The following is a 23,718-nucleotide window of genomic DNA, read 5'->3' on the forward strand; positions in this document are numbered from 1 at the left end:
CACTCTTCTGAGCACATTAATAATCTTTTCCCCACAAAACAGGCCCAGAAACAGAGAGAGAACAGAGCAATCTCCATGCCCTGTACCCCCAGCTTGTCCCACAAAGTGTCCAAAGTGACCACTACTGATCCATAAATGGTTTCCTCCAGGTGGTGGCCAGACCAAAATCCCACACACAATCTCTCCTGCCCCATATCCATGGAGCAACAGGCTACAAAGCAGATGAGGAAAAACACCAGCCCACATTTGAACTCCTCTGTGTCCTGTGCTCCTGGGGCAGCTTTAGCAATTTCAGAGGGAATTGCCGTGCTAACCCCACATGACAATCACCCTTAGGAAAGACTTATCCTGAACTGGCAAAACAAATTAATTGCTGCTCCAGTGTGTATGTTCAGACTTAATAACACATTAATTAACATGAGACTTCTGCCCTTTGGCCTCGTGCCAACAGCGGCTGATTTAATGACTGAAATTAATGTGACAAGAGGTGGAGAGCTGAGGCACTGGGGTCAAATTAAGCAACATACACAGGGACTCATAGAGAGAACAGTTCACCCCTTGGTGCTTGCTGCAGTGGAACCAGAGCAGAACTTCACTCTCCTTCCTTCCCTGCTTCACATGAAGCTTTGATTTCTGTCTGTTCATAGATCTATCTCCTCAGTAAAGGTGCCATGCTGGAATAGGGAGGACATCATGTTGGAATATCATGTCTCACCTGTTTATGAGACAAGATGGTCAGATTTTGTGGGGCTAGAAGGTTGCACCTGCAGGTATAAACTCACAGCTCCAGCAAACCCAAGGATCCTACAGGCAAGAGCTGTGTGCAAACCTTCCAGTGAGGCACAGCTGGTTTAAATACAAAGCCAGAATCTCACTGCAGGAGTTTTTGATAGCTGTACTCCATCCATTTGATGTTTGCACTCAGGTACCTCAAAGTGCTGGTTGATTTGGTCAGGGGCAGAGAAAGAGAAGCGAGATGGATGGGGGAGGCAATGCAGGAGGGAATAAGAGGAATGTGGGGGAGCTGCTGGCTGCTGCCAGACACATCTGTCCAGGCAGCAACACTCCCAGGTGAGAAAAACGCCAAGCACTTGTTTTAAATTTTTTTAAAGTTTAATAGTAATAAATGGTTATAAAAAGAGTAACATAATTAGAGTAATAGAAATTTGATCAATTGGGATTAGGACAATATGAGACAATAAAAACAAAGAGTTACAGACAGTCCAGGTACACACATGAACAGAGGATTAACCCTTAAAAGCAAGAGCCTGTTGCATATTCATACACCTCATACATGATGCATAAATTCCATTCAAACACAGGATTCTGTCTGGTCAGTGCCAGCTTCTTCCTCTGAATCCTGACAGCATCTTCAGGGCTGAGCAAGGCAGGAAGAAGTTAGTTTCTTCTGATAATGGAGCAATAAATTCTTTTTTTCTGAAAGATTTCAGTGTCCTGTGGCCACTATCTCAGTGGGAGTAGCTCGTTCCTCTCTTTTAAAAAAAGTATCTTCCATAGCATAGTTTCTATTTTAACACTATGTTATAACCTAAAACTATATTTAACACTCTACTTAAGAAAATTAATACAGCATAACTTTTTAACATAACACATATAATATTCATTTCAATATTTGTGAAAAGCCAATCATAAAATACACACTTTCCACACCAGGGCTGCTCCCCTTGCTAAGCTCACCTGTGCTTCAGAGCAGCACCAGCTCCCCATTAGAAGCAGCCGGTTGTGATAAAGGCTTCGTGTGTCAGCACCAGGGAAGAGCTGCGCCTGGTTTGTTCAGTGCAGAACCAGCGTTCAAGCTGCCTGGCAAGAAGCTAACAAAATTTAGATTTTTTTTCTTCCTTTGAAAAACGTGAATCAGTCACTGACATTACAGCACGTGAAGGAAAACCCAACCCCGCAGAGAACGAGGCCAAGAGGGAGCTCCGGTCCCCTCGGCTCTCCTTCTCCTGTTCTGCCGGCTCTCCCGGGGCACCGGCAGGGGACAGCCCCTCACCCTCACGGCGAGCAGCGGGCAGAACAGCTGAGGGCGGGCCTGCCTGGCGCCACCCGGGGGGCTCCCGGGCACAGTCCCGTAAGGGCTGGCAAGAGGAAAGCCCCGTGAGGTCGGGCCGGGAGCACAAGAGCGGCTGTCCCGCCACCTCCTCCCCGCCACCTCCTCCCCGCCGGGACGCGGGGGCTGCGGAGCCGCTGGGCCGGGCTGGGCAGCGCCCGCCCCCTGCGCCTCAGGACTCCCCGCCTCAGGACTCCCCGCCCCATCCACCCCCGCGCCGCCGCCCCGCCCTGCGACTCCGCCCCGCCGCTGCGCGCGCGGTATTCTGGGTATTGCAGTCCAGGACCGCCATTTCACTGCTGGGTGGAGCGGCGTGGAAACTACATCTCCCGATGTGCCGCGCGGCGCGGCCGCCCCCGCCGCCGCGCCGTGTTGTTGCGCCCGGCCCGGCGCTCCCCCCCCGCCGCGCCTGGTGTCGCGGGGCAGCCCGGGGCGGCGGCGGCTCCGTGCGCCAGGGCCCGGCATGGCGCTCCCGACGGCCGCGCCGCGCTGCCCGTAGGTGCGGCGGCGCCCAGGGCCGGGCGGGCCCGCGGCGATGAGCCACGGAGGGACTGTGAGGGTGCCGGGCGGGGCGCGCTGAGTAGCCCATGATGGCGAGGGGGACGCGGGAGGGGGGAGATCTCTGAGGTGTGAGGCGGGACGAGGTGTCCGTGCCCGGAGTGGGGGTGGAGGGCGGCTGTGGGGCGGCACCGTGACGGGGGATGCGGGGGTCGGGGGCCTGGAGAGGGCCGGGCCGAGGGGCTGGGCTGGGTTGGGGCTCAGCTGTGGCTGGGGTGCCGGGAGGGAAGGGCCCCTGAGGAGAGCAGAAGCGAGGAGGTGCGGGGCTGGGGCTCCATGAAGGGAAAGGTGTGAGGTGCGGGGATGGGATTCCCTGAAGGGAAAGGTGTGTGGAGCAGGGCTGGGGCTCCATGAAGAGAAAGGTGTGTGGAGCAGGGCTGGGGCTCCATGAAGAGAAAGGTGTGAGGAGCAGGGCTGGGGCTCCATGAAGAGAAAGGTGTGTGGAGCAGGGCTGGGGCTCCATGAAGAGAAAGGTGTGAGGAGCAGGGTTGGTGTTCCCTGAAGAGGGAGGTGTGTGCTGAGCAGGACTGGGGTTCCCTGAAGAGGAAGGTGTGAGGTGCAGGGCTGGGGCTCCCTGAAGAGGAAGGTGTGTGCTGAGCAGCTGAGCTGTAGTGGGGACAGTGGGAGTGGAGGAGTGCTCCCAGTGAGGGGATTGCTGAGGAGGAGCAGGAGAAAATGACTGTCTGAGGATGATCATGGGGAAGATGCTGGAGGTGGTGGTGAGGCAATAGATCTGTGGGGTTAGCTATAATACTGGGCAGCGTGCTGAGGGAAAATGGAGCCTGGGACTTGGTCAGTGTGTAACATCAGAGTGAGGTTCCTTGACATATCTGGAAGGCATTTCTGTAAAGAATTGAGAAATGCACTGTGCAAGGAGGGCCTGGCACACTTAGAACGTGTTGGCAGGTTCAAGGAGCACTTCAGATGAAGGAGAGAAAAAAGGTGCAGGTAACTCTTCAGGGAAATGAGCCAGCTTCCAAGAACCTGACTTGAGAGCTCTGTATTCTTGCTTGTCACAGTTGACCAGTGGAGAAATCATCACTTTCCTGCTGTGCTGCAACATCCTAATCCTACCTGATTTTGCAAAAAACCCCATCCTGTAGGCATGGCTCACCTGAGAGAATTTGCTAGCCAGGTAAGTGGTGATTAAAAGTTTGTTTTAAAGCCCTCTTTAAGGGTTTACACAATGGTGTTTGCTCTTGATACAAGGGTTTCAAACAAATAACCAGAAAATCACTTTTTGCCACTCTTTATCTCTGTTGCACAGGTCTCAGCTTACTCCTGTTGGCTGATTGGCCTGTGCCTGACTCTGTACCTGGTGTTGGGCTGATAATGGTGTGTTGCCAGCCATACAGAGAGTTAATTTTTCACCCACTGTGGAGCCTTTCTCTGGGATTAAGTGTGTTCTTTTTAGGGAGACAGGAGTCACTGGCTTTCTGAGCATTTTAGGAAGGGGAAGTCTAGAAATGGGAATAGAAAAACGTGTTCATGGCATTAGTCTCAGAAAAATGGTGCTTGTAACCTTGCTGTATAAGAGGCAGTGATATTTGATACAGGGTCATAACTCTTCTAGGAGATCCCAGCCTCTGTGGATGTGGTTAAATGTTGTTGATGTGGTGACATTTTCACAAGAGGAGTGTGGAAAGGTGATGCCAGGATTTGGGACTGAAAGCTAAAGCACATTAATAGTATTGGCTTGCATCTTCTTCCCTCTGAATTTGGTTGTGAGGTGTGTTTGATTATTGGCAAGTGTCAATACTGAGCACAGGTCTTCTTAAACCATTTTGGGACATTATTCTGTTCTGCTCCTAGGTGTAGAATTACTAAAAGCTTTAGTGGTTTGGGCTGATGCTTTCTCTGAACCTTGACTGATTTAAAATTGATTTGCAATGCACCTCAGTTTGCATGCTGTCTTTCACATCAGCTGTTTCCCCAAAGTGTGTGTGGAATTAAATGTGAATGTAATGCCTGACTGAGTCACTGTACTGGGAGAGAAGGGGAAGGATACTGCCTGATTAGGGCTGAAAACAGTTCTGGAGCTGCAGAGGAGATTGCTCTGAAGCTTTTTTTTGTACACAGCATTCACTCTTGAAGCTTATCAGCATTCTGGTGGCCTCAGCTCTGTATTTATTATGGAAATGTTAGGCATTGTCAGACCCTGTCATACCATGAGTGTCTGGTCTTGGCATAGAAAACCAATCTGTGCTCTCCGTTCCTCCAGTCTTTTCAGGAATCCCTGGTGCAGCTGAGCTGGCTGGGAGGGCACTGGGAGCTGCCCTGAAGTTTTCTTCCCTGGGATTTAGGGAGCAGTGGGAGGTGCTGTGAAAAGCAAGACTGAGACTTGCATTGGGCTCTCAGAGGCTTGGCTTGTCTCTGATTCTCAGTCCTGGTGCTGATGGGCAGAGCTACCTTAGACCAGGCTGCTGTGCCTCTGTGCTGCCATTTCCCTGCCTCAGCTGCTTCTGCTCTCTTTCCTTGGCTCCCTTTGTGTGAACACACAGCACTGCAGGCCTCTGGTCTTGGTCAGAAGTTCTCAGGGGATGGATTTGTGTTAGTTCCAGTTTAAAGCTCTGATTTGAGCTCTGTTTCTACATTTGTTGTTCCTTACCTGGCCTTGGAGAAGCCATTTAGGTTTTTTTGGCTACACAATGCTTCATCTCCTGAAGCAAAAGAACACTGTCTGTGAAGAGAGCTGGGAGTTTCAGACAGTGTTTCAAAGTGTTGCACACAAACTTCCCTCTTTTCTATACTCCAGAAATTGCAAACTGTCCCAGGTTTTGGCAGCTGCAGAGAGCTATGCACAGATTTCATATAGACAGGGAAGCTTCCAAAAAGTTCCAGATACAAAGCTGGTTTCACCAGAGAGACTCTTGGTAGCTCAGAGGTGAGTGTTCATCATGCAGGCTGGGAAACTGGGGAGCAGAGGAGGCAATGAGGGAAAGAGAAGAGCAGATGAGTTCTATTAAAACCAACTTCCTTCTTCCACTGTGTTTGGCAGAGCAGAATTATGTTTGTTTGTGTGGCTGGTTGGAAAGTGCTGCAGTCAGAAATAACTCTAAATGTGGCTGTGGTTCCACAGAAACCCTTTGAAGTTGCTGTGTTCCTGGTCAGCTTCAGCTCATAAACTATTGGGGCCTTGGCAATTTTCTGTTAGAGAGCTCTCCCATGTAGAACAGTGATTCCAATTCCAAGATTAAGGAGTTCTCATTTCCAGAAGAGTTTAAGCACCCCTCAGTGTTTTTTGCAACAAATGCAGGCGTGATCCTTGCTCTTGAATATTTTGAGAGTAAAATCCAGCTGGACACAGCCCAGAGAGAAGATCTTCAGCTGCTTCAAATGGTGTTTGCTTCTGTTCCCGATATGCAGCTTATCTTTGCAGGCAGTAGCTTTGAAATGAGGGCAGATGCTTACCCTTCTTCTCTAGTGCTTATCCACATCTTCTCAGAGACTGTGGCTATCATGTCTGAGCAGCTGGAGGTGGCAGAGCTGCCAAAACCATTCTTTCCCCATGAAGCAGCTGGTGTTACTGCCAGGCTTGTCTCATAACACACTGCAGTTCCTGATGGCTGCAGTGAGCTGGTGTGTTTTAAAACATGGTATCATCGGTCAGGATGGCAAACACTGCCACACCTGTCAGGACAGAGCATCCTTCTTTCCTGTGCTGTGAGATTGGATCCCAGAGGGCACAAGTGGAGCACATTACCAGGAAATTGTCACCATCCCTCTCATACTTATTCCCTTCCTGCACTCAGAGTGAGCTGGTGCCTTGTGTGCTCTCCCTCAAAGCCTGCCCAGGCCTGCCTGAGCCATCTCCAGTGCCTGACTGGCTGCTCTCAGTGGAGAGGAGCAGCAGGAGGCTTTTTGCTTCAGAACTGCTGTGTAACAAGCAGTCAGCCAAAGAAAATGTTACAATGTAGTGATCATCCCTTAGTGGCTTTACATGTAGGACAAGGAGCAGCTGCTGCTGCTGGAGCTCCATTTTTACATGTAGAACAAGGAGCAGCTGCTGCTGCTGGAGCTCCATTTTTCAGCTCTGATGGGTTCTGTGAATGTGGAAGAAAAATGGGAAGAACCCAAGCTGAGGAGCACTTGCAAAGGTGACAGGTTCTCATAAGCTGCTTGGGGTTACTGTGCTCATTTAAGCAGGTATAAAGCATTTCATCTGGGCTCTGTTGCTTCCTACTTGTGAAGTTTTCCAGGTGTGTTTGTAGCACTGCAATTCCAGATTTCCAGCCAGGGTGGTTCTCTAACAAGATGACTGGTACTGAGATAAGTTATATTTAGGAGAAGGAGGGATGGTGCTTGTTACAGCTCTCACTATGGTGGAGGTGTGTTGGGGAAGTCAGGCTCATGGAGTGCATCCTTCTCTCTCCTGACAGAGCAGTGCAGCTCCACAGCTCTCCATTCCTGATTTGTGCTGCTCTCTGATGGAATGCTGAGGCTTTTATGCCCACAGATCTGAGCATTTTTTTTTGTCAGCACAGGTCACCATGTGGTGTCTCAAACTGGATTTTCTTTAATGGACAAGGGCTTCTGAACAATGTCCTGCAGACAGGACATCTTAGTTTGTTGTGGAAGTTCAGAGTTGCTGAAAATGCCACCTGGCAGTTTCTTCTGTGGTGTTCACAAGTTGTGCTCTTGAGCAGATATTGACCTGCTTGAATTGGGCATGGGCCTGTTTCCTCCTCCCTGTTTATAGAAAGAGAAGAAATGCATCAGCAAACTGTGCTCCTCCAGCAGTGTGTGGTGTGTCACAGTGTAACTGTGGCTGCAGTGACTCTGTACCCCTTGGCCCTGTGCTGGCTCTCTGGGTTCTTTCTGTTGCTGGCTCTGATTTCTGCAGTTTTGGCCAGTGCATTGAGGGATGTTCATCCTCAGGCCCTCCACAGAGTCAGACCCTTGCCTTGTCACCTGTGAGCTCTAAAGCATTTCCAGGTCAGTACTGAGAAGGTAAATCCAGTACCTACAAATGAAATGTCCTCATATTTCCACCCTTATGGGGGTGGGCCTGTCTCACCTCCCCATCTGTTACATTGTTTTCCCGAGTTCCTTGGGCAAAATTTCTGTGTGCTTGTCAGAGGCTTTGTCTCCTCCACCACACCTACCTGAACTCCTTTGTTCTACAGAAAACAGGATAAACCAACATCCAAGTCTGCAAGGTTGTTTACAAAGCTGTCCATGATGACAGAGCCTGCCACATAAAGTGGTGGCTGTCCCTAAAGCTGCCTGCCATAGCCAGTGATCTTATGTTTGATGTCTTGATCTGGAGAAATCAGTCCTGACTCTGATGTGTCTGAGGGGGGAGCAGTTACTTCCACTTTCCTGTTTCTTACTTCATGGGAAAGTTACATGGGAGGGGAGGAATGTTTTCTTGAAGATTTGCTTCCCTGCAGTATTCATGTGGGTAGTGTTTCTTTTCTGAGCTGAGCAGGTGCTTCTAGGAGATGATCCTCTTTCTCTCCCTTCTCCTTGATGTGTGGGAGTGGCTGATGTGTTGTAGGCATTTTTAGGGTGCAGTAGGTCATTGTCCACAGTAATGTTTGGGGCAGTTTCTTACCCCTTCCTCCAAGTTGATCAACAGGTGGAAGCTGTTCCTGGTCTGCAGTGAGCCTGGACTAGTCAGACTGTTCTCCCTGCCTGTGGTCATCATTCTCATGTTGTCTCCTAACATTTCTCAAGCTCAAATCCTCTTTTTCCCACCTCCCTCTCTCCAGTCTCTGCTATGCATCTCCAGTTCTTATCTCTGAACATCCCTTCTAGTCTGTTTCCAGTGCATTTGTTCAAAGTACAGCCTGTTTGGGTGTTGCTATGGATGCAAAAGGATATTTGGTTATCCTTCTATATCTTGGGCTGGAGTTTGTGTGGAAATCCTGTTGAGTGAGCTGCCTGTAAAACTTACCTGGGCCTGGCTTGCAGCAATGCACAGAAGGCAAACAACCTGTGATGACAGACTGGCTTAATCATTAAGCAACATCTTGGGCTGCTCAGTGATGGCCTGCTGCTAGAACGTGGTGTGAGATGGAAAAATGCAGCCTCTGTGTTCTCTGAGAAAAATCTGCCAGCTCAAGGCCCTTGTGAGAGAGCACTCTCCCTGGGTGATGTGTTGGAGGTGAGACTGAGAAGTTCTGGGTGTGGAGAATTCCTTCTATGGCTTGGCTGCTTCCTAAGGTCAGGCCATATTTTTCAGGGTTCTTTTTCAAACTATTAAAAAAAAAAAAGACAGAAAAACCAATCACAAAGAGCATTTTAGTGGCATGTAGGACCTCCTGATGTGCAGGTGGACTGAATTAAGTATCATGAGAAAGTGACTGTGATTTGTTCCCTTTCTTACCCATATCTTAATAAAGAATTAACTGTGCAGCTGCTGTTAAAAGGTCAGTATTTCTCTGTTAGTAACTGCCTGGTTGATGTGCTTATCTAATGAAGGAGATGCTGTTTGCCTTTGCATCTGAGGGTGCCAGCTAGAGAAGAGACTGGTACAGAAAGGCAGCTCTGGAAGATGGAGTGTCCATTCTGCTCTCCTGCCTTCTCCTTGCTGCTGAGCTTCCAAAAGATGTGAGGCTCCATCTGCAAACATCTGAGGAGAGCTGTGCTGGGAGCTGCCTGGAGATCAGGCTGCAGCAGAGGAGACAGTAAATGTGAATTCAGATTACTGTAATATTTCACCCTCCAGACAAGTAGGGAAGGGTGCAGATCTTTCTAATCATTTCAGTCTTTGAGTGCAGGAAGGCTAACTAGGGAAACATTTTTATGTGGCTTCTTGCTTGTGCTCATTTTCTCATCAAATCTCCAGGAGGAATCTGGTTCTGGTACCCCTTGCTGGTCTGTATTGAAGCGTGAACAGATGCCTGCTCATGGAGCTGCTTAGGCACCAGTTGGTGCCTGCAGTTGAGCAGCCCTGTCCCAGTGGAGCTGACACTTTCCATAGCAATATTTGCTGACATTCTCATGCTGGGCTTCCCTCCTTTTCCCCCCCCACTGTGATCTGCAGGGTTGGAAACCTGTGGAAAAGTTCTAATCTTGGATATATTCCGTGCTAAGTTTCTAAGACTGTTTAAGATAGGTGAATTTATCAAGGTAGTGGGTGCTGCACAGATATGGAGATGAGCTCTGTGTGTGTGTGTGGTGCTCTGCAGCCTGGGAACTGAATGGAATTCTCCCACCTCATGGTTTAGCACTCCAGGGTGGATCCTGAGGAGCTGTTCACCAAGCTGGAGAGGATTGGCAAGGGGTCCTTTGGGGAGGTGTACAAAGGCATCGACAACCGCACCAAGGAGGTGGTGGCCATCAAGATCATTGACCTGGAGGAGGCTGAGGATGAGATTGAGGACATTCAGCAGGAGATCACAGTGCTCAGCCAGTGTGACAGCCCCTACATCACCCGCTACTATGGCTCCTACTTGAAGGTAGGACAGACCAGGCTGGTGCCTTGCCTGTGGTTTGGGAATGGGGAGGTGTGGTATTCTCAGGGAGGAAAGGTGAATCTGACTCCATGTTCTTAGAAGGCTAATTTATTATTTTATGATCTAGATTATATTAAAGAATGCTATACTAAACTATACTAAAGAATAGAGAATGGATACTTACAGAAGGCTTAAAGATAATAATGAAAACTCGTGATTCTCTCCAGAGTTCCACACAGCTTGGCACTGATTGGTCATTAAGTAAAAACAATTCATATGAAACCAAACAACCACCTGCTGGATAAACAATCTCCAAACCACATTCCAAAGCAGCAAAACACAAGAGAAACAAATGAGATAACATTGTTTTCCTTTTTCTCTGAGGCTTCTCAGCTTCCCAGGAGAAGAATCCTGGGCAAAGAGGATTTTTCAGAAAATATGCTGGTAACAGTGAGAGCTGCTCTGTGAATGCTGCAGTGGGTGGTGGCACATGGCACTGCAAAGTGATGTGTGAGTGGCAGCATGGCAGCAGGAGCATTGGTGCCTCTGCTCACTGAACTGATGTGCACTTGATAGCAGACTGGGCTTTAAGGCACTTGCTAAGCACATGGAAATGAGGTGCCCTGTACTTTGTGGTACCAAGAGCAGGGCACTTCACTGGAGAGCAAGTTGAAGACTTGTTGAAGACTGAACTTTCCCTGGTCTGACAATTCTGGAGAGGAAGCTGATGGAATACTTTTCCAGAATAGCACAGTCTTAAGGCAGTACCACTGAGGGATTTATGCCTCTGAAAAAAAGTGGAGATTGAAACTCATTCATTTCACATTTCATCAGAAAAGGTGAAGAGTATATGAACTGAGTCTATGTAGGAGTACTAATACTGCTTCCACTGAGAGCAGATTTAGGAATCCCTGATGGAGGTAGTGTTGATCAAAAGTGGCCTATCCATGCTGGCTGCTGGAGATGAATGTAACAATGGGACTGCAGCAAATAGTTCCTGAGCTCTTCAGGTCCTGAATATTCCAACTTTATTTTTCAAAGGCCATAATGCACTTTCTCAGCCTTCTGCTGTAGTTTCATGGACCTGCTGCTTATCTTCTGTTGGGACCCTGGAACCTCAGCATGGAATCTCTTCTCTGAGGAGTAAGAGTGTCTTGCTGATTGTGCCCTTCATGCTGGCAGCTCTATTAATGAGATCAAGGGCTGCTATGCTCCCCTGCTCTTGCCAAGAAGGATTTATGTTGGATGAGCTGCTGGAGAGATGTTAAAGGGCTCCAGCCTGGGATAAGCTTATCTGTGGGCTGGGCAGTCTGGTGCCTGTTGGGGCATTTGCCCAGGTGAAACTGCAGACTGAGAGTTAGCAAAGTGCTGGGGGCAGGTAATGCTGTGTCAGCAGAAAAGAGGGAGCTTGGGGCTCTTCCTTGAGCCCCTGAGAGCTGCAGTGTGCAGCAGCTCTGGGATTGTGTACAGGACTACTCTTGTGTGTTGCTGCCTCGTGGGTGTCTCACTTTTCTGGCTGCTTTTATTATTGTCTTTGCTCTTGGTTTGTGCTCTTGCTTGCAGGGCACTAAGCTGTGGATAATCATGGAGTACCTGGGAGGAGGTTCAGCCCTGGATTTGGTGAGTAAGTGGCAAGTTCTGGACTATGAAAAATACTGACTGAAGCCTTGGTTTGTGGAATGCCCATAAGCCAGACACTCACTTGCCACATTCCATCCCTTAGGCAGCCCTGTGCCCAAGGGTAAACAGTGCAGGACACACATGTTGGTTATGCTTATCCCAGGACTCAGGGAATGTTTTCATGGGGCTCAGCTGTCCCAGCACTGTTGTCCATGCTGTGCTGCTGTGTGATGAAAGAGCCAGTGAACTGAAAAGTGAGCACAGCCAGTTGGTTTTGAGCAGTAAAATCTGTACTTCACCTAGTCAGAGTCATGGTCTGTGATTAAGTTACCCCAAATTTTGAGAATACACATGCAGAATTTATCCACAGGCAAAGGTGCACTGCACTGTATTCTGTCACAGCATTTTTCTCTTCTCCTTAGGACAATAATGCCCATTTTTCCAGAGGGATAGCTAATGATGTAGGGAAAACTGCTGAGCTTGGAGGCTTGGAGGAAGGTGTAATGGGAGCCTGTCACCAGCAAAAGTTATCTGAATGTCAGAACCTCAGTTGTTGCACTGAGAAGGCAGGATTTGGTTAGAGGAGAACTGATGGGAAGGAGAAGAGCTTTGATATAGTGCTCCACAGCCTGAGGGTTGTTATCTCAGAGGCTGAAATTCAGTACTTGCATGCTGGCAGAGAGACCTGAACAAGAGAAACAGTTAAAATGTTCTGTTGGCCAGTGGATTTCCAGACCAAAGTAAGAAATGAACTGCTCTTTGTTTGGGAAACCTTTAACAGACTGATAGGCCAGCAGAAAATCCCCCAAAGTTTTGCCAGGTGCAAACACCAGCATTCTGCTTGTAGCACCTAAATCAGGTGCAGGAAGGTGCTTCCTGCTGAGTACAACCTGCTTGGCCAAGGTTTCCAAGTAACAAACTGAGAGCCTGGAAAATCCAAGGCATCAGTTACCCTCTTTTAAATCATCTTTCTGCCTTTTTTTAGCTGAAGCCAGGACCACTGGAGGAGACTTACATAGCTACTATCCTGAGAGAAATCCTAAAGGGCTTGGATTATTTACATTCAGAGAGGAAGATCCACAGAGACATCAAAGGTAAGATTGAAGAGCTCAGCTCCCTTTCTTGTAATGGATGTTAGTAACATAATACTCAGAGATATTTTATTCACCATAATCTGCAAGGTTTCAAAGACTGTTTCTCAGTGCTGCTCTTCTTGTTGAGTTGCTGTTTTGTGAATCTGATGCTTGTCACTGTATTACAACTCACGCTTTTCATGTCTTTGGGGTTTAGAGTAGCAGTGAGGATCAGAGCTCTCCTCTGGCACTTGGAGTTTGGAGCTGAAGTGAAGGAGTCAGTGAAAGGCATGCTCAGATATTAGCTGACTTGTGTCTGGACATTTGCTTTTCTGCTGGACCCCAAGGGTGTGTGTGCTGGTTATTGTGCTTGTAGCTCACAGCAGGAGTGAGCTGTCCTCAGGCAGGGTTCACAGCCCTAGAAAATCAGGGCAGCTTGTGTCAGCTTATCCTGTTGCTGTTTTTTATAGTCCCTGGCCACGTGTGGTGTACAGAGCTGGCATCTGCCTCTCCAAGAGCAGTGTCCCAACAAGCCCAGAGCACCAAAGTTCTGCAGGAGGATGGAGGGACAGAGCTGTGGAGCAGGGCCAGGTGCTCTCTGCTCTGACCCCACTGCAGGAGGGGGTGTGAGCAGGGCACAGAAACCTCATGCAGGGAGGTTGGGAGAAAAGATTTTGTTGTGTATGTGAGACTGAATGTTTCTACCACTGCAGGATGTGTAGGGCTGTTGTCTGCCAGTGGTGGGGAAATGCTGAAGGTTGTTAGGTGGGGTCTCAGAAGGAAACCCCCATTCCCAAGCTTGCACAATGTTACAGTCTTATCAGTGAGTGGGAACCAGTACAAGAGTGGGCCTTAGGCTCTTTAGAAGGATCTGCTGTTTAACCTGTGCTGAATGCTACTCTGGAAAAAAAATTGTGAGCATTAGAGACTGTGTTACCCTCCCTTCTCTGTGTGACCAACATCTAATTGATGGTGTGGTCCTTCACAACTACCCCCTGCTCCTACCTTAGCAGTATTCTCCTCCTGATCCAAGAAAGTGCCTGAGCTTGTTCCATGTTACCCAGTGGAGTTCAGAGCATGAGAATGGGTCTGAGGCTGGAATCCAGGCTGAGGGTTGTCACTGGGGTGAAGGGGGATCCCCCAGGAGGGCTCTGCTCAGTATTCAGTCTGTGTGGGCTGGAGGTGATTCAGAGCCCAGCAGACTCAATTTCTTATTTGTGCATACAGCTGCCAATGTGCTGCTCTCAGAACAAGGAGATGTGAAACTGGCTGACTTTGGGGTGGCTGGCCAGCTGACAGACACCCAGATCAAGAGAAACACCTTTGTGGGGACTCCATTCTGGATGGCACCAGAGGTCATCAAACAGTCTGCTTATGACTTCAAGGTGAGCTGGGGGCAGGATTGCTGCTTGGGGCTGCCATACATGAGGTTGGAAGTGCTGCTTACTGCAGGAATTATTCTTTTCTGTTATGATGCAGAAGTTTCTGTTCTTCTGCTGAAGAAGTTTGTATATCAGACATGAAATGCCCCACCTGATTTATGTGGTTAGCTGTCCTAAAACTGTGCTTTCATGTTGTAGAATTGTTCCTTGCTGTTCTGTGTTCTTTTTCTTCTCTTTTTCAGGCAGACATCTGGTCCCTTGGGATCACAGCCATTGAACTAGCAAAGGGAGAGCCTCCAAATTCTGACCTGCATCCTATGAGGGTTCTCTTCTTGATCCCCAAAAACAACCCTCCAACACTTGAGGGTCACCACAGCAAGCCCTTCAAGGAGTTTGTGGAAGCCTGCCTCAACAAGGATCCTAGATTTGTGAGTATTGCTGCCCACCTGTGAATTTGGGAAAAACAGCAGAGGTCAAAAATGCCTTCAACAGGAAGGTTCCAGAACTGCAGAGAGAGAATTGCTGAGCTTACAGGATGGACACATGAGCTGGACCTCCTCATGAGGGGACATGGAGGGGAGAGCACTGATCACTTCTCTCTGATCAGCAGTGGGACCTAAGGGAATGGCATGAGGCTGTGTCAGGGCAGGCTTAGATTAGATAGTAGGAAAGGGCTTTTCCCCCAGAGGCTGGTTGGGCACTGGAACAAGCTCCTAAGGGGCAGTGTCATGGCCTCAAGGCTGCCAAGAGTTCAAAGAATATTTGGATAAAACTCTCAGGGACTTTGTTGGGGATTGGTGGCATTGTTGGGGGCTGTCCTGAGCAAGGCCAGGAGTTGGATTTGATGATCCTTGTGCATCCCTTCCATCTCAGGATATTCTGTGACTCCAGCAGCAGTCAGTGAGTGTGTGTTCAGTGTGCAGGGATGGTTAGATGTGACATGCTTTCGTTTTCTGCTCCAGAGGCCAACAGCTAAAGAATTGCTGAAGCACAAGTTCATCACACGCTACACCAAGAAAACCTCGTTCCTCATGGAGCTCATCGACCGCTTCAAGCGCTGGAAGTCAGAGGGCCACGGAGAGGATTCCAGCTCTGGGGACTCTGATATGTACGTGCATCTTTGGCATGGAGGCTGCCCCTGCTGCCCCTGCTTGCCCCAGGGTGGCCTACTGCAAACAGCTCAGGTCCTTTTCCCACCTGAGATCTTACCTTGGAGCTTTTGTTTGTGGCAGCAAGTGAGTGCTGTTACCTCCTGTTCAGAGGGACTCTGTTCTCTGTTCTGGTCCTAACCTGTGGAGCCTCTTTGCTGAGTGTAAGGAATCAAAGTACTGACACAAAACATTATCTGTGTGTAACCAGTAGAACAGGGCTCTTGTGGCCTGTATTTTATGCATCTTTCATTAACTACAAGAGCTCCAGGTTTTAGGAACTGTGGCAAGGGCTGTGTTGGTGTGGATGTGTAGTCAGGGCAAATCTTTTGCACTGCCATGCAGGACAGTCAGGTTATGGGCCTTGGGTGGGGAAAGGGCACTTCATTGCCAGAATGTTGTCACAGAGCTGCTCTTCATGTGTGACAGCACTCAAGGGACCAAGTACTTGGGGAAATTGGCTTCTGACATCTAAGTCTGGTCCCTCACATTGTGAGCTTGGGTTGTCTTGAAATTCTCCTAAATTTAAGTAGTACTAGAAACTTCTTCAAGCTGGCTGGATCAGAGAGGTGATTTGGAAACATGATGCAGTACTTAGCTCAGATCTCTTTGATGCTCTATAGATGTAGTAGAGACTTAAGTGGTTTCTCTTCAGAATTTTTTCTGGGATAGGGAAAAGCCTGAAGGCCTGCAGCAATATGACAGTCAGGTGGGGAGAACTTGTGTTTCTGGGAAAGTGTGGGCAAACCCCCAATGTATGGAGCTGAGGCTTTGTCTTGACTTTGCCCTTTCCATTTGCAGTGATGGAGATGCAGAGGATGGAGACCAGGGTCCAGTCTGGACATTCCCACCAACCATTCGCCCCAATTCCTTGAGCAAGCTGCACAAAGGAATGGCTCTGCATGGTTCCCAGAAGGTCTGTGTGCTGTCTGGTCTTTCTCAAGTGGACTGAACTAACATGAGCTTTTGGGTGTCTTGTGGAAGCCACCATGCCCTCATCTTCTGTCTGAAATTTACTTCAGTCTGGCACCAGGGGCTGGTGCACCAGAGCTGCCTCTTCCACATCATCAGGGCACTGTGATTTGTGGCTTTCCCAAGATCTGGTGATGGGATTGCTGTGGAGGTGCTGTGAATTCACCAAAGGCTGAGTACTTCGTGTGCCCTGGAAGCTTTTCCCTGTGCTTGTAACTTCTCTTGTTGCTTTCCAGCCTACTGAGCCCATCAAGAGGCAACCACGGTCACAGTGTCTCTCCACACTTGTTCACCCAGTTTTTGGGGAGGTGAGTAGAACCTTCTTGGTGTCTCTGCTGGTTGGAGATGAAGAGATACCTGACATAGATAAATGGGAAGGATTTGGAGAAGGGAGGTGTGGAGAGGTGTCTAGTGGGGTTAAGGGACTCTGAAGTATTTGTACCAGTTCAGAGGGCTAGACCATATGTGGGGAGAGTGAGTGTGTCCCTGGTGTGTCCTCCTGAAAACACCTGTGTTGGAAGAAAGGCATTACCCTTCTGGCAATCTGTGTTCTGGTGAGGATCTGACAGAGGAGTATCTGTCTCTTACCTGCATCTTAGGCTTGCTGGTGCCTGGGCAGCTCCAGACTCTGATGTCTGTGGCTGAAGTGCAGCTCCTGTTAGAGCTGCCTGTCACTGTGCATGTCCACAGCAGAGTTACTGAGGGGAAGGTGGGTGGGTTAGAGCAGGAATTGGCTTTGCTGGTTACTGGACCATTTCTTGATCTGTACAGACTGCTGTTGGTAGAATGCCAAGACCAAGGAGTTCCCTGCCACCCAGCTTCTGGAAGGCAGGCAGAGAAAATCTGTTTAGAAAACTGACCCAGTTGCCCTGCCTGGTGGTCTGGATGGGGATGTGGAGTTGGAGTAAGAGCTGCCATTAATGACAGGATGGTGTCTGTGTCAGCATCACCTTCACAGCTGGGTGATGCTGTCAGGGAAGAGGAGGAAAATCATAAGGGGGCTGCTGGCTATGAGATCTGGTTGCTCTTTCCAGGAGATTATGCTTTGGAAGAAATCAATTAGAAGCTGCCTGTCAGGGTTCTGTTCCTGAGCTGCTGGTGACAGACACCCTTTCCTGGTCCTGAGGAGTTCCTCTTCTGGATCCTGATGGCATGGCCTAGCACAGAGCTGTGCTTTGCCCAGGAATAGTTTCTAGACTTTGTTTTCTCAGGTGTGCTGCTCTGTGGAAGGAGAGTTTGCTGCATGGCAGGCACCAGAGGTCATTCTGAAATGCAGGCTCCTGAGACCACTCTGCTTTGGAAATTGGGAGTGTATCTGACCAGGCTCTCTGTGCTTTGACTTTCAGAGTCAGAGCATGAGGGCACTGGCCTGGCTCTTGTAGGCCCAGAGCTATGAGATGAAGCCACATTAAAGCCATGCTGGTTTGTGATGCAGTTTGTGCAGCACAGTCACTGATGTCTGGGTGATGTCTGGCTCTCTGTTCACGTTAGGAGCCCCCTGGGGCAGAGTGCTCAGGGCTGTGGCTGTAAATGCAGTTTGTGCTTTTCCTTACTCACCTTGCTGCACCAGTTCCAGGCAGGAAGTGGCTTCTCAGACATTTCATTTCTGCTGGTTTGATTCCCTTGCCCCAGTTTTTTGATCCCCCTTTCCTTTGATTAGACTTTTGCTGGCTCTGAAAATCTCATTGAGCAAAATTAGGAGCAGGAAGGTTCTGGGCAGTCTCAGAAATAACCTGGCTTTTGTGTGCAGTAGAGGGGCCTTGAAAGAAAACTTTTCCAGGTTGGAAATCTGCTTCTCTGCTGGTTGCATGTGTTATTCTTTGCTATTGGTAGGAAGGAACTGAAAACTTTGTCCTCCTCACTATTGTATGATTGCATTTTAAACCAGCTAGGTTTGATTCCCTCATTCCCTAAAGGGTCTGAAGCTGGGATTGTGAATAGAAATCTGACTTGAGATGCTCTTTGTAATCCTTTATCTGCCTTCCTGCATGTGAGTTATTGGATGTTAACACTGAGAACAGCTCATGAGGAGTCATTAACTGTAGGGGGACACAGCATGGGTAAATGAAGGTGGTACAGAATGTAATCTTATCCCCTAAAGAGTTGCAGCTGAGCCAATTACTGAAGATCAGGAGCAGGCCTGATGTTAACAGGTCACAGCTGTAGCCAATAAGAACAGTGGTATAAAAGAGTGGATTGGTGGGATCAGGAGTCAGATGGCTGCTGCAAGGACCAGGAACAGGCAGTGCTTAGAGGAGCTGTCCATGAGAAACATCAAGGAGATATGAAACTCTGGTGCTATGGAATCCTTGCACTATAATGATAGGAGAACTCCTGATATATAAGACAACAATTAACAGGTGTGGGTAGCTGCAAATCTGGAAGCACTGTGGGGCAGGGAGGTAAAATGACTTTTTCAGCCTGGTGAGGTTGAGCTCAGTGCAGTGCAGTAACTCCTGCAAGCCTCCAGAGAGCTCTTTGCAGTGGGAGGAGACAGCCCAGCACACACTGCTCCCATCACAGCCTGCTGGGCTGAAGTTCAGGGGCTTTGGCATCAAAGGCTGATGATAAACTGGCTCCTTACCTCCAGGACAGACAGACCCTGTGCTTATTCTGAGGCAGGCAGCCTTTGCTAGGTACACATCACATCCTTGGCTGTAGCATCACAGCTATTTTTGCCCTAAGAAATCAGTATCCTTGATGAGTAACTGAGCTGCCCTCCATGCCCCTGCCACTCTGACTGAGCAGAGGTGTGTGTGGGTTGTTCCCCCAGCTTTGTGGCAGGGAACAGTGCCCCTCTGAGGAGGCAGTGGCTCTTCTTGGCTGGGAACTGTTTGTTCCCACCAGGGACTTGGTGTACAGGCATGACTGAAGCTGGGGATTAGCATTCACAATGTTCTGCTTTCTGAGAAAAGGTGAGCTCCAACAACAGGAAAGGTTGATCCTGGAATTGAGGGAAAGAACTGCAAGGCTTATGTAAAGCCCTTTAATCAGCAGGGCCTGATGAGAGCTTCATTGAACTGGACCAGACATTGCTTGTTCAGCAGGATGCTTGAGTGTTGTTCAGCTCCTTGTGTGCTGGTGCCCTGGGGAAGGGCCTATCAGATCAGCAGCTTGTGGGAAGAAGGTGGGGGTGGGGGTGGAAATGTAGGATTTCCAACAGCAACTCCTTCAGCTCAGCAGCAGTGACCTGTCAGGTTCCCTCTCAACAGAGCTGTGGCTATTTCAAGTTAACAACTGGAAACTTGTGCAAGTAGAGGCCATGAGAGATGTGAACTGGTGAGGGAGGGTGCTGTTTGTGGAGGTCTTAGTGTGTGCACTTTCTTCCCCTGCCCCCTGGGTAAAGCTCTCTTAGAGGGGAGTGTTGGAGGCCCAGGGGCTCAGGATCCCTGGTGTGGCAGTTTTCTGTGGCCTCCCAGTCACTGGAAGCAGCTCAAGGCTTTTTTGTGGTTGTTAGAAGTGGTGCTGACTGACTCCTGGCACTGGGTGTATTCGGCCCAGCCTGCCTGTGAGCCTGAGTGTGTGTCTGGGTGCTGGGCTGTCATTAGCAGCAAAGGTGATTGTACTGCTTCAGGTACACCTGGAGTTCTTTGTGCTGAGTTTTCAGGGCTGTTGGTCCATTCCTTACAACATTTAGTTTAAGAATGCATCCTATGAGGTAGGGGCTTTGATTGCCTTTAGTACCTGGAGGCTAATTTGAACCCCAGGCATTGGATTTCTACCTTGCTGACCTACAAATGAGCTGGTTTTGGTTTGTTAAGTGGAATGTGGGTGCCCTCCTACACCCTGGTGGAGTGGGAAAGAGTCTTTATGTCAGTGCTGCACTTCTTGACCTGTGCTTTCTGCAACAAAACAAGGACCTGATGCTCTGTTTCTGGGTTTCAGCTCAAAGATAAGCACAAGCAGACTGGAGGCAACGTGGGAGCCATGGAGGAGCTGGAGAATGCCTTCAGCTTGGCCGAGGAGTCCTGCCCAGGCATCTCTGACAAACTGATAGCACACATGGTGGAGAGGGTCCAAAGGTGAGCAGTGCCCGAGGCTGAGCTGGGGTGGAGCTGCCACTGACAGCTGGGCAAAGTCCACACAGACAAAAGTGAACTTCTTCTGACTGCTTGCATTCAATGGCAACAGTCCCTTTGCCTCAGAAGGCTTTCCTCACACTGGACAGGTTTCTGTAGTGTAGGTGTATGTTGTAGGGCACAGAAAGGTGCTGCTGTTCATTTTGCACATAAATATACGTTCACATGGTGTCCTGCTGGTCTCATTACCCAGGCAGCAAGGACTGTGCAAAATCTCACTGGGTTTGCTTCTGGAATAGAAAGTTTCTGTTAATAAATACCTGTTTCATTGCAGGGAATGTGCTTTAAAGCACTACGTGCAGCTAGTCACTGCTTGCCCACCTTTAGGTGTACACAAAAGTGTACTTTTCCTGCAAGAATTATTTATTAAACCAGGGAAGGAATGTAGGCTGGTAGAATTTAGTTCTTTGCTGGGTCAAACTTGGCTCCATTGCTGGCACCAAGTCCAGTCACATCCTTGTGTTGCAGGTACCAGCACAGCTAACCTGGTCACAGATTTACCAGGCTTTATTTAACATGAATTTGGCTTTTCTCCCTAAATCTCACCCTTTCCTTACCATGAGAGAAACTTAACATTTGGCTCCTCCCTGGTTAGCAGGCTGGAAGTGTTTTACCATACCAAAAGAAGCTGCCCCTATAAACACAACCCAAACAGTCTTTACACCCTTGAGCTCAGGTTTCTAAGCATTTCTTTCTGGTGGGTTAATGTTTGTGCTGTAACTCAGGTTCCTATTGAATAGAAGAGAGTCATTAAGGTTAGAAAAGGTGTCTCAGATTGAATCCAGCCTTTCACTGATCCCCACTGTGGCAGCCAGGTAGAGTGAGCAGGAGGTGCAGGTAGATTTGTGTGGGTGACTGCAGACAGCTTCCAGCATCATTCACTTCTGTCAGCCTAGAAATGACACTGCTGCACAGGGCAGAAGCACATGATAATTGTTTTTTTGAGGGGCTTGCAGAACTTCAAAGACCTGCTTGCTTTCTTTACCATAAAACATCAGTGCTGAAAACTACTTATTAGGTTGAAACTGAGTCTTGAAAGCTGAAGAAGCACCAAACCACCTTGGCTTTTTGTTAAAAATGCTGGTGTTGTCTGTCAGGACTGCAAAACGTGGCAGTGGGGCCAGAGGCAGCAGCCCTGCCCAGTGTCCCTTGTCCCCTGTTCCTTGCAGGTTTTCACACAGTCGGAACCACCTGAGCTCTGCCCGCTGACACTCACCTTCCCTGCTGCTGCTGCCAGGGGGGAAGGAATTTTTCCAGCTTCATAAGAACTACATCTCTAATCCAGACCACCATCTGTTGGATGTGACATTGTGATGGACCCCAAGACATTTCAGAGCCTTCATGTTAGCCATGTTTCCATGATAAACCAGGGTGGGGTTTGCAATGCAAGTACAATTTAGACCTTTTGCAGAACCCGAGATGGGTGGTCTAATTGTTTTTACAATGTAATCAATGCAGTTTTTAATTGTTTTCCTACAATGGATGTGTCCATTTTGGCTTGGTTTGATTCACAGCTTGTTTCTGGTAAATGCCTGGCTGCTGGAAAAAGGGAGATTCTCTTCCATTGATGGATGTTTCACAAGCAAATCTGATGGGTTTAGTCTCCTGCCCTTCCTAAAGAAGTGTTTGTGAGCAGTCTTGTGTGAGTGCAGGGATGTTGGGAAGCTCTCCAGGTGTGTAGGGCCTCTGGGAGAGTGAGAGCAGCTCTCCAGTGGTTCTGGAGGATCACTTCAAGCCCTTCACACACAAGTAACAACACTTTGCAGTGCTGCAGCAGCTGAGCTGATACAGTTGCTCTTTCCCAGCCTGTCATTTCATAGGAAGGTTTGCTGATTGTTCTTTTGTTGGCTCTGGGACATCATTTTGTGTTAGGCTTAGTTCACCTACTTCAGGCAACAGCAGAACTTGCCTTGGGTCTGTGGGGAGCAGGAGGCAAAGGGGGTGTTGGATTTGCTGTGGGAGCTGTGCAGTTCCTGTCCCTGGTGCTCCTGGCAGCCTGGGCAGGCCCACAGGGGGCAGAAGGGTTAAAAAGAGGAGTGGGGGGACACAACAGCTGCAGGGCTTTGGTTCACAGGACAGCAGGACACTACATAGCAGCTTTTGATGCAAGAACTTGTGCTCTCCAGGAAGACTTAAGCTGGATGGCTCACAGCAGTGTGGCAGGGCTGGGGGTTCCCAAAAGCTGCTCTAGGCCTCCCTCTCCTTCTCAGCCTTCCCTTTGTGGCTCCTCAGACTCACTGCAGCTGGCTCTGCTCCAGGTGAAGGCTGGGCTGGTGTTTGGTAGCAGAGACACTACAGCACCCACTGCTGTGTTGGCTGCTTGAGGTATCCCAGCAGAGCATCCCCAGGAGCTTTGCTTTCTGTACCATACTGGTTTATAAATCTTTAATTCACGTAAGCACACAGATCTTCAATCTACATTTTAAAGGTCCAGAAAAATAGACTGAGGAGAATAACCCCTGATAGCTGTGAGATTGCTTAGAGAGCTGCTCTCTAACTGAGAAGAGATTCCCATGAAGTCAGCAGGAGCTCAGTGACCCAGCTCTTTCTGCCTGGCTGTTTGTGTGTGGATGAGATGGCTCAGCCCAGAGCCCCTGAGAGCAAAGGCTGGAGCTGTTCAGCATTTTTAATGACAGGCCACTTGGTTAGAAACAAGGCTTGGTTTTTGGTACTTAGACCTGCAGATTTGAAGTGCTGGGCTGCAAGTAGCTCAGGGGGACCACACATTCCCTGCTCCTGGTGTAGGGTGTTCTTTACCTTATTTATCCTGCTGGATAAAGCCAAGCTCAGCAACACTATGAACTTGTACAGTAAAGAGGTGCTGCTGTTGGCTCTCTGCTGCAGAGTTCTGTGGTGAGAGGCAGCTCAGAGCTTGCAGGTAGGAAGAACAGAACAAATCCACTTTTCCCTCAGGAGGAGAAGTTCGTGTACAGACAGGAGGCTTGGAGAGGGGGAAGGCAGAGGCTGCAGGCCAGCACAAGGGTCCCTGCTGCTTTTCAAGTTGCTGTTCACAGCAGTAGCAAAGGTGTTGATAAGGTACCTGTGTTGTTCCTCACATGCTCTGCAGTGTAACGAGGAAACTTTCTAAAGGAAACAATCCCCACCCCTTTGCCCAGTATTCAAAACCAATGGGTTTAGTTTTCAAAAACATTGAAAGGGATCTGCCACTTTCAATAAAGCAACAAAACCAATGAGGCTGGTGTAACTGTGTTATTGGGGGAAAAGGATTGGTTCCAGCTGCTTTTCTCTGCATTCTTCTTGCTCTTCCTCGTGGATCTATAACAGAGCCAAAGCCAAGAGCTGTATTCAAGGACAACAGCTGCAGGCACATCAGTCTTTGCTGCTGGCACCCCACTACTGGCAAAGGTAGGGCTGTGCACTGAGCACACTGCACTGCAGGGTTTTGCTGGAG

General features: G+C 48.9%; 1 protein-coding gene across 3 annotated transcripts; it reads left to right on the forward strand.

Annotated features, from left to right (window-relative positions):
- Nucleotides 1–2,460: 2,460 nt before the first annotated feature.
- On the forward strand, nt 2,461–23,497 carry STK25 (serine/threonine kinase 25). Of its 3 annotated transcripts, none has more exons than XM_059479591.1 (12): nt 2,461–2,570; nt 3,649–3,764; nt 9,805–10,035; nt 11,596–11,652; nt 12,638–12,746; nt 13,953–14,110; nt 14,350–14,535; nt 15,070–15,215; nt 16,057–16,171; nt 16,464–16,535; nt 20,113–20,249; nt 21,476–23,497. In XM_059479591.1, exons 2-12 carry the CDS (start codon nt 3,735–3,737, stop codon nt 21,513–21,515), a joined length of 1,281 nt encoding a protein of 426 aa, XP_059335574.1. In that variant the 5' UTR covers nt 2,461–2,570; nt 3,649–3,734; the 3' UTR covers nt 21,516–23,497. The 3 variants fall into 3 exon arrangements, with proteins under 3 accessions (XP_059335574.1, XP_059335573.1, XP_059335575.1); XM_059479590.1 differs by having other exon boundaries at nt 2,468–2,566; XM_059479592.1 differs by having other exon boundaries at nt 2,479–2,624.
- The last annotated feature ends 221 nt before the right edge of the window (nt 23,498–23,718 follow it).

Source organism: Ammospiza nelsoni, chromosome 10, assembly GCF_027579445.1.
Source record: "Ammospiza nelsoni isolate bAmmNel1 chromosome 10, bAmmNel1.pri, whole genome shotgun sequence".
NCBI classification, from domain to species: Eukaryota; Metazoa; Chordata; class Aves; order Passeriformes; family Passerellidae; genus Ammospiza; species Ammospiza nelsoni.

Bases quoted from the DNA above. Each gene is read 5' to 3' on its own strand.
- STK25 (XM_059479591.1), top strand. From the start codon at position 3,735: ATGGCTCACCTGAGAGAATTTGCTAGCCAG. The intron at 12,747-13,952 runs GTAAGATTGAAG...TTGTGCATACAG, and splicing joins GATCCACAGAGACATCAAAG to CTGCCAATGTGCTGCTCTCA. The intron at 14,536-15,069 runs GTGAGTATTGCT...TTTCTGCTCCAG, and splicing joins TCAACAAGGATCCTAGATTT to AGGCCAACAGCTAAAGAATT.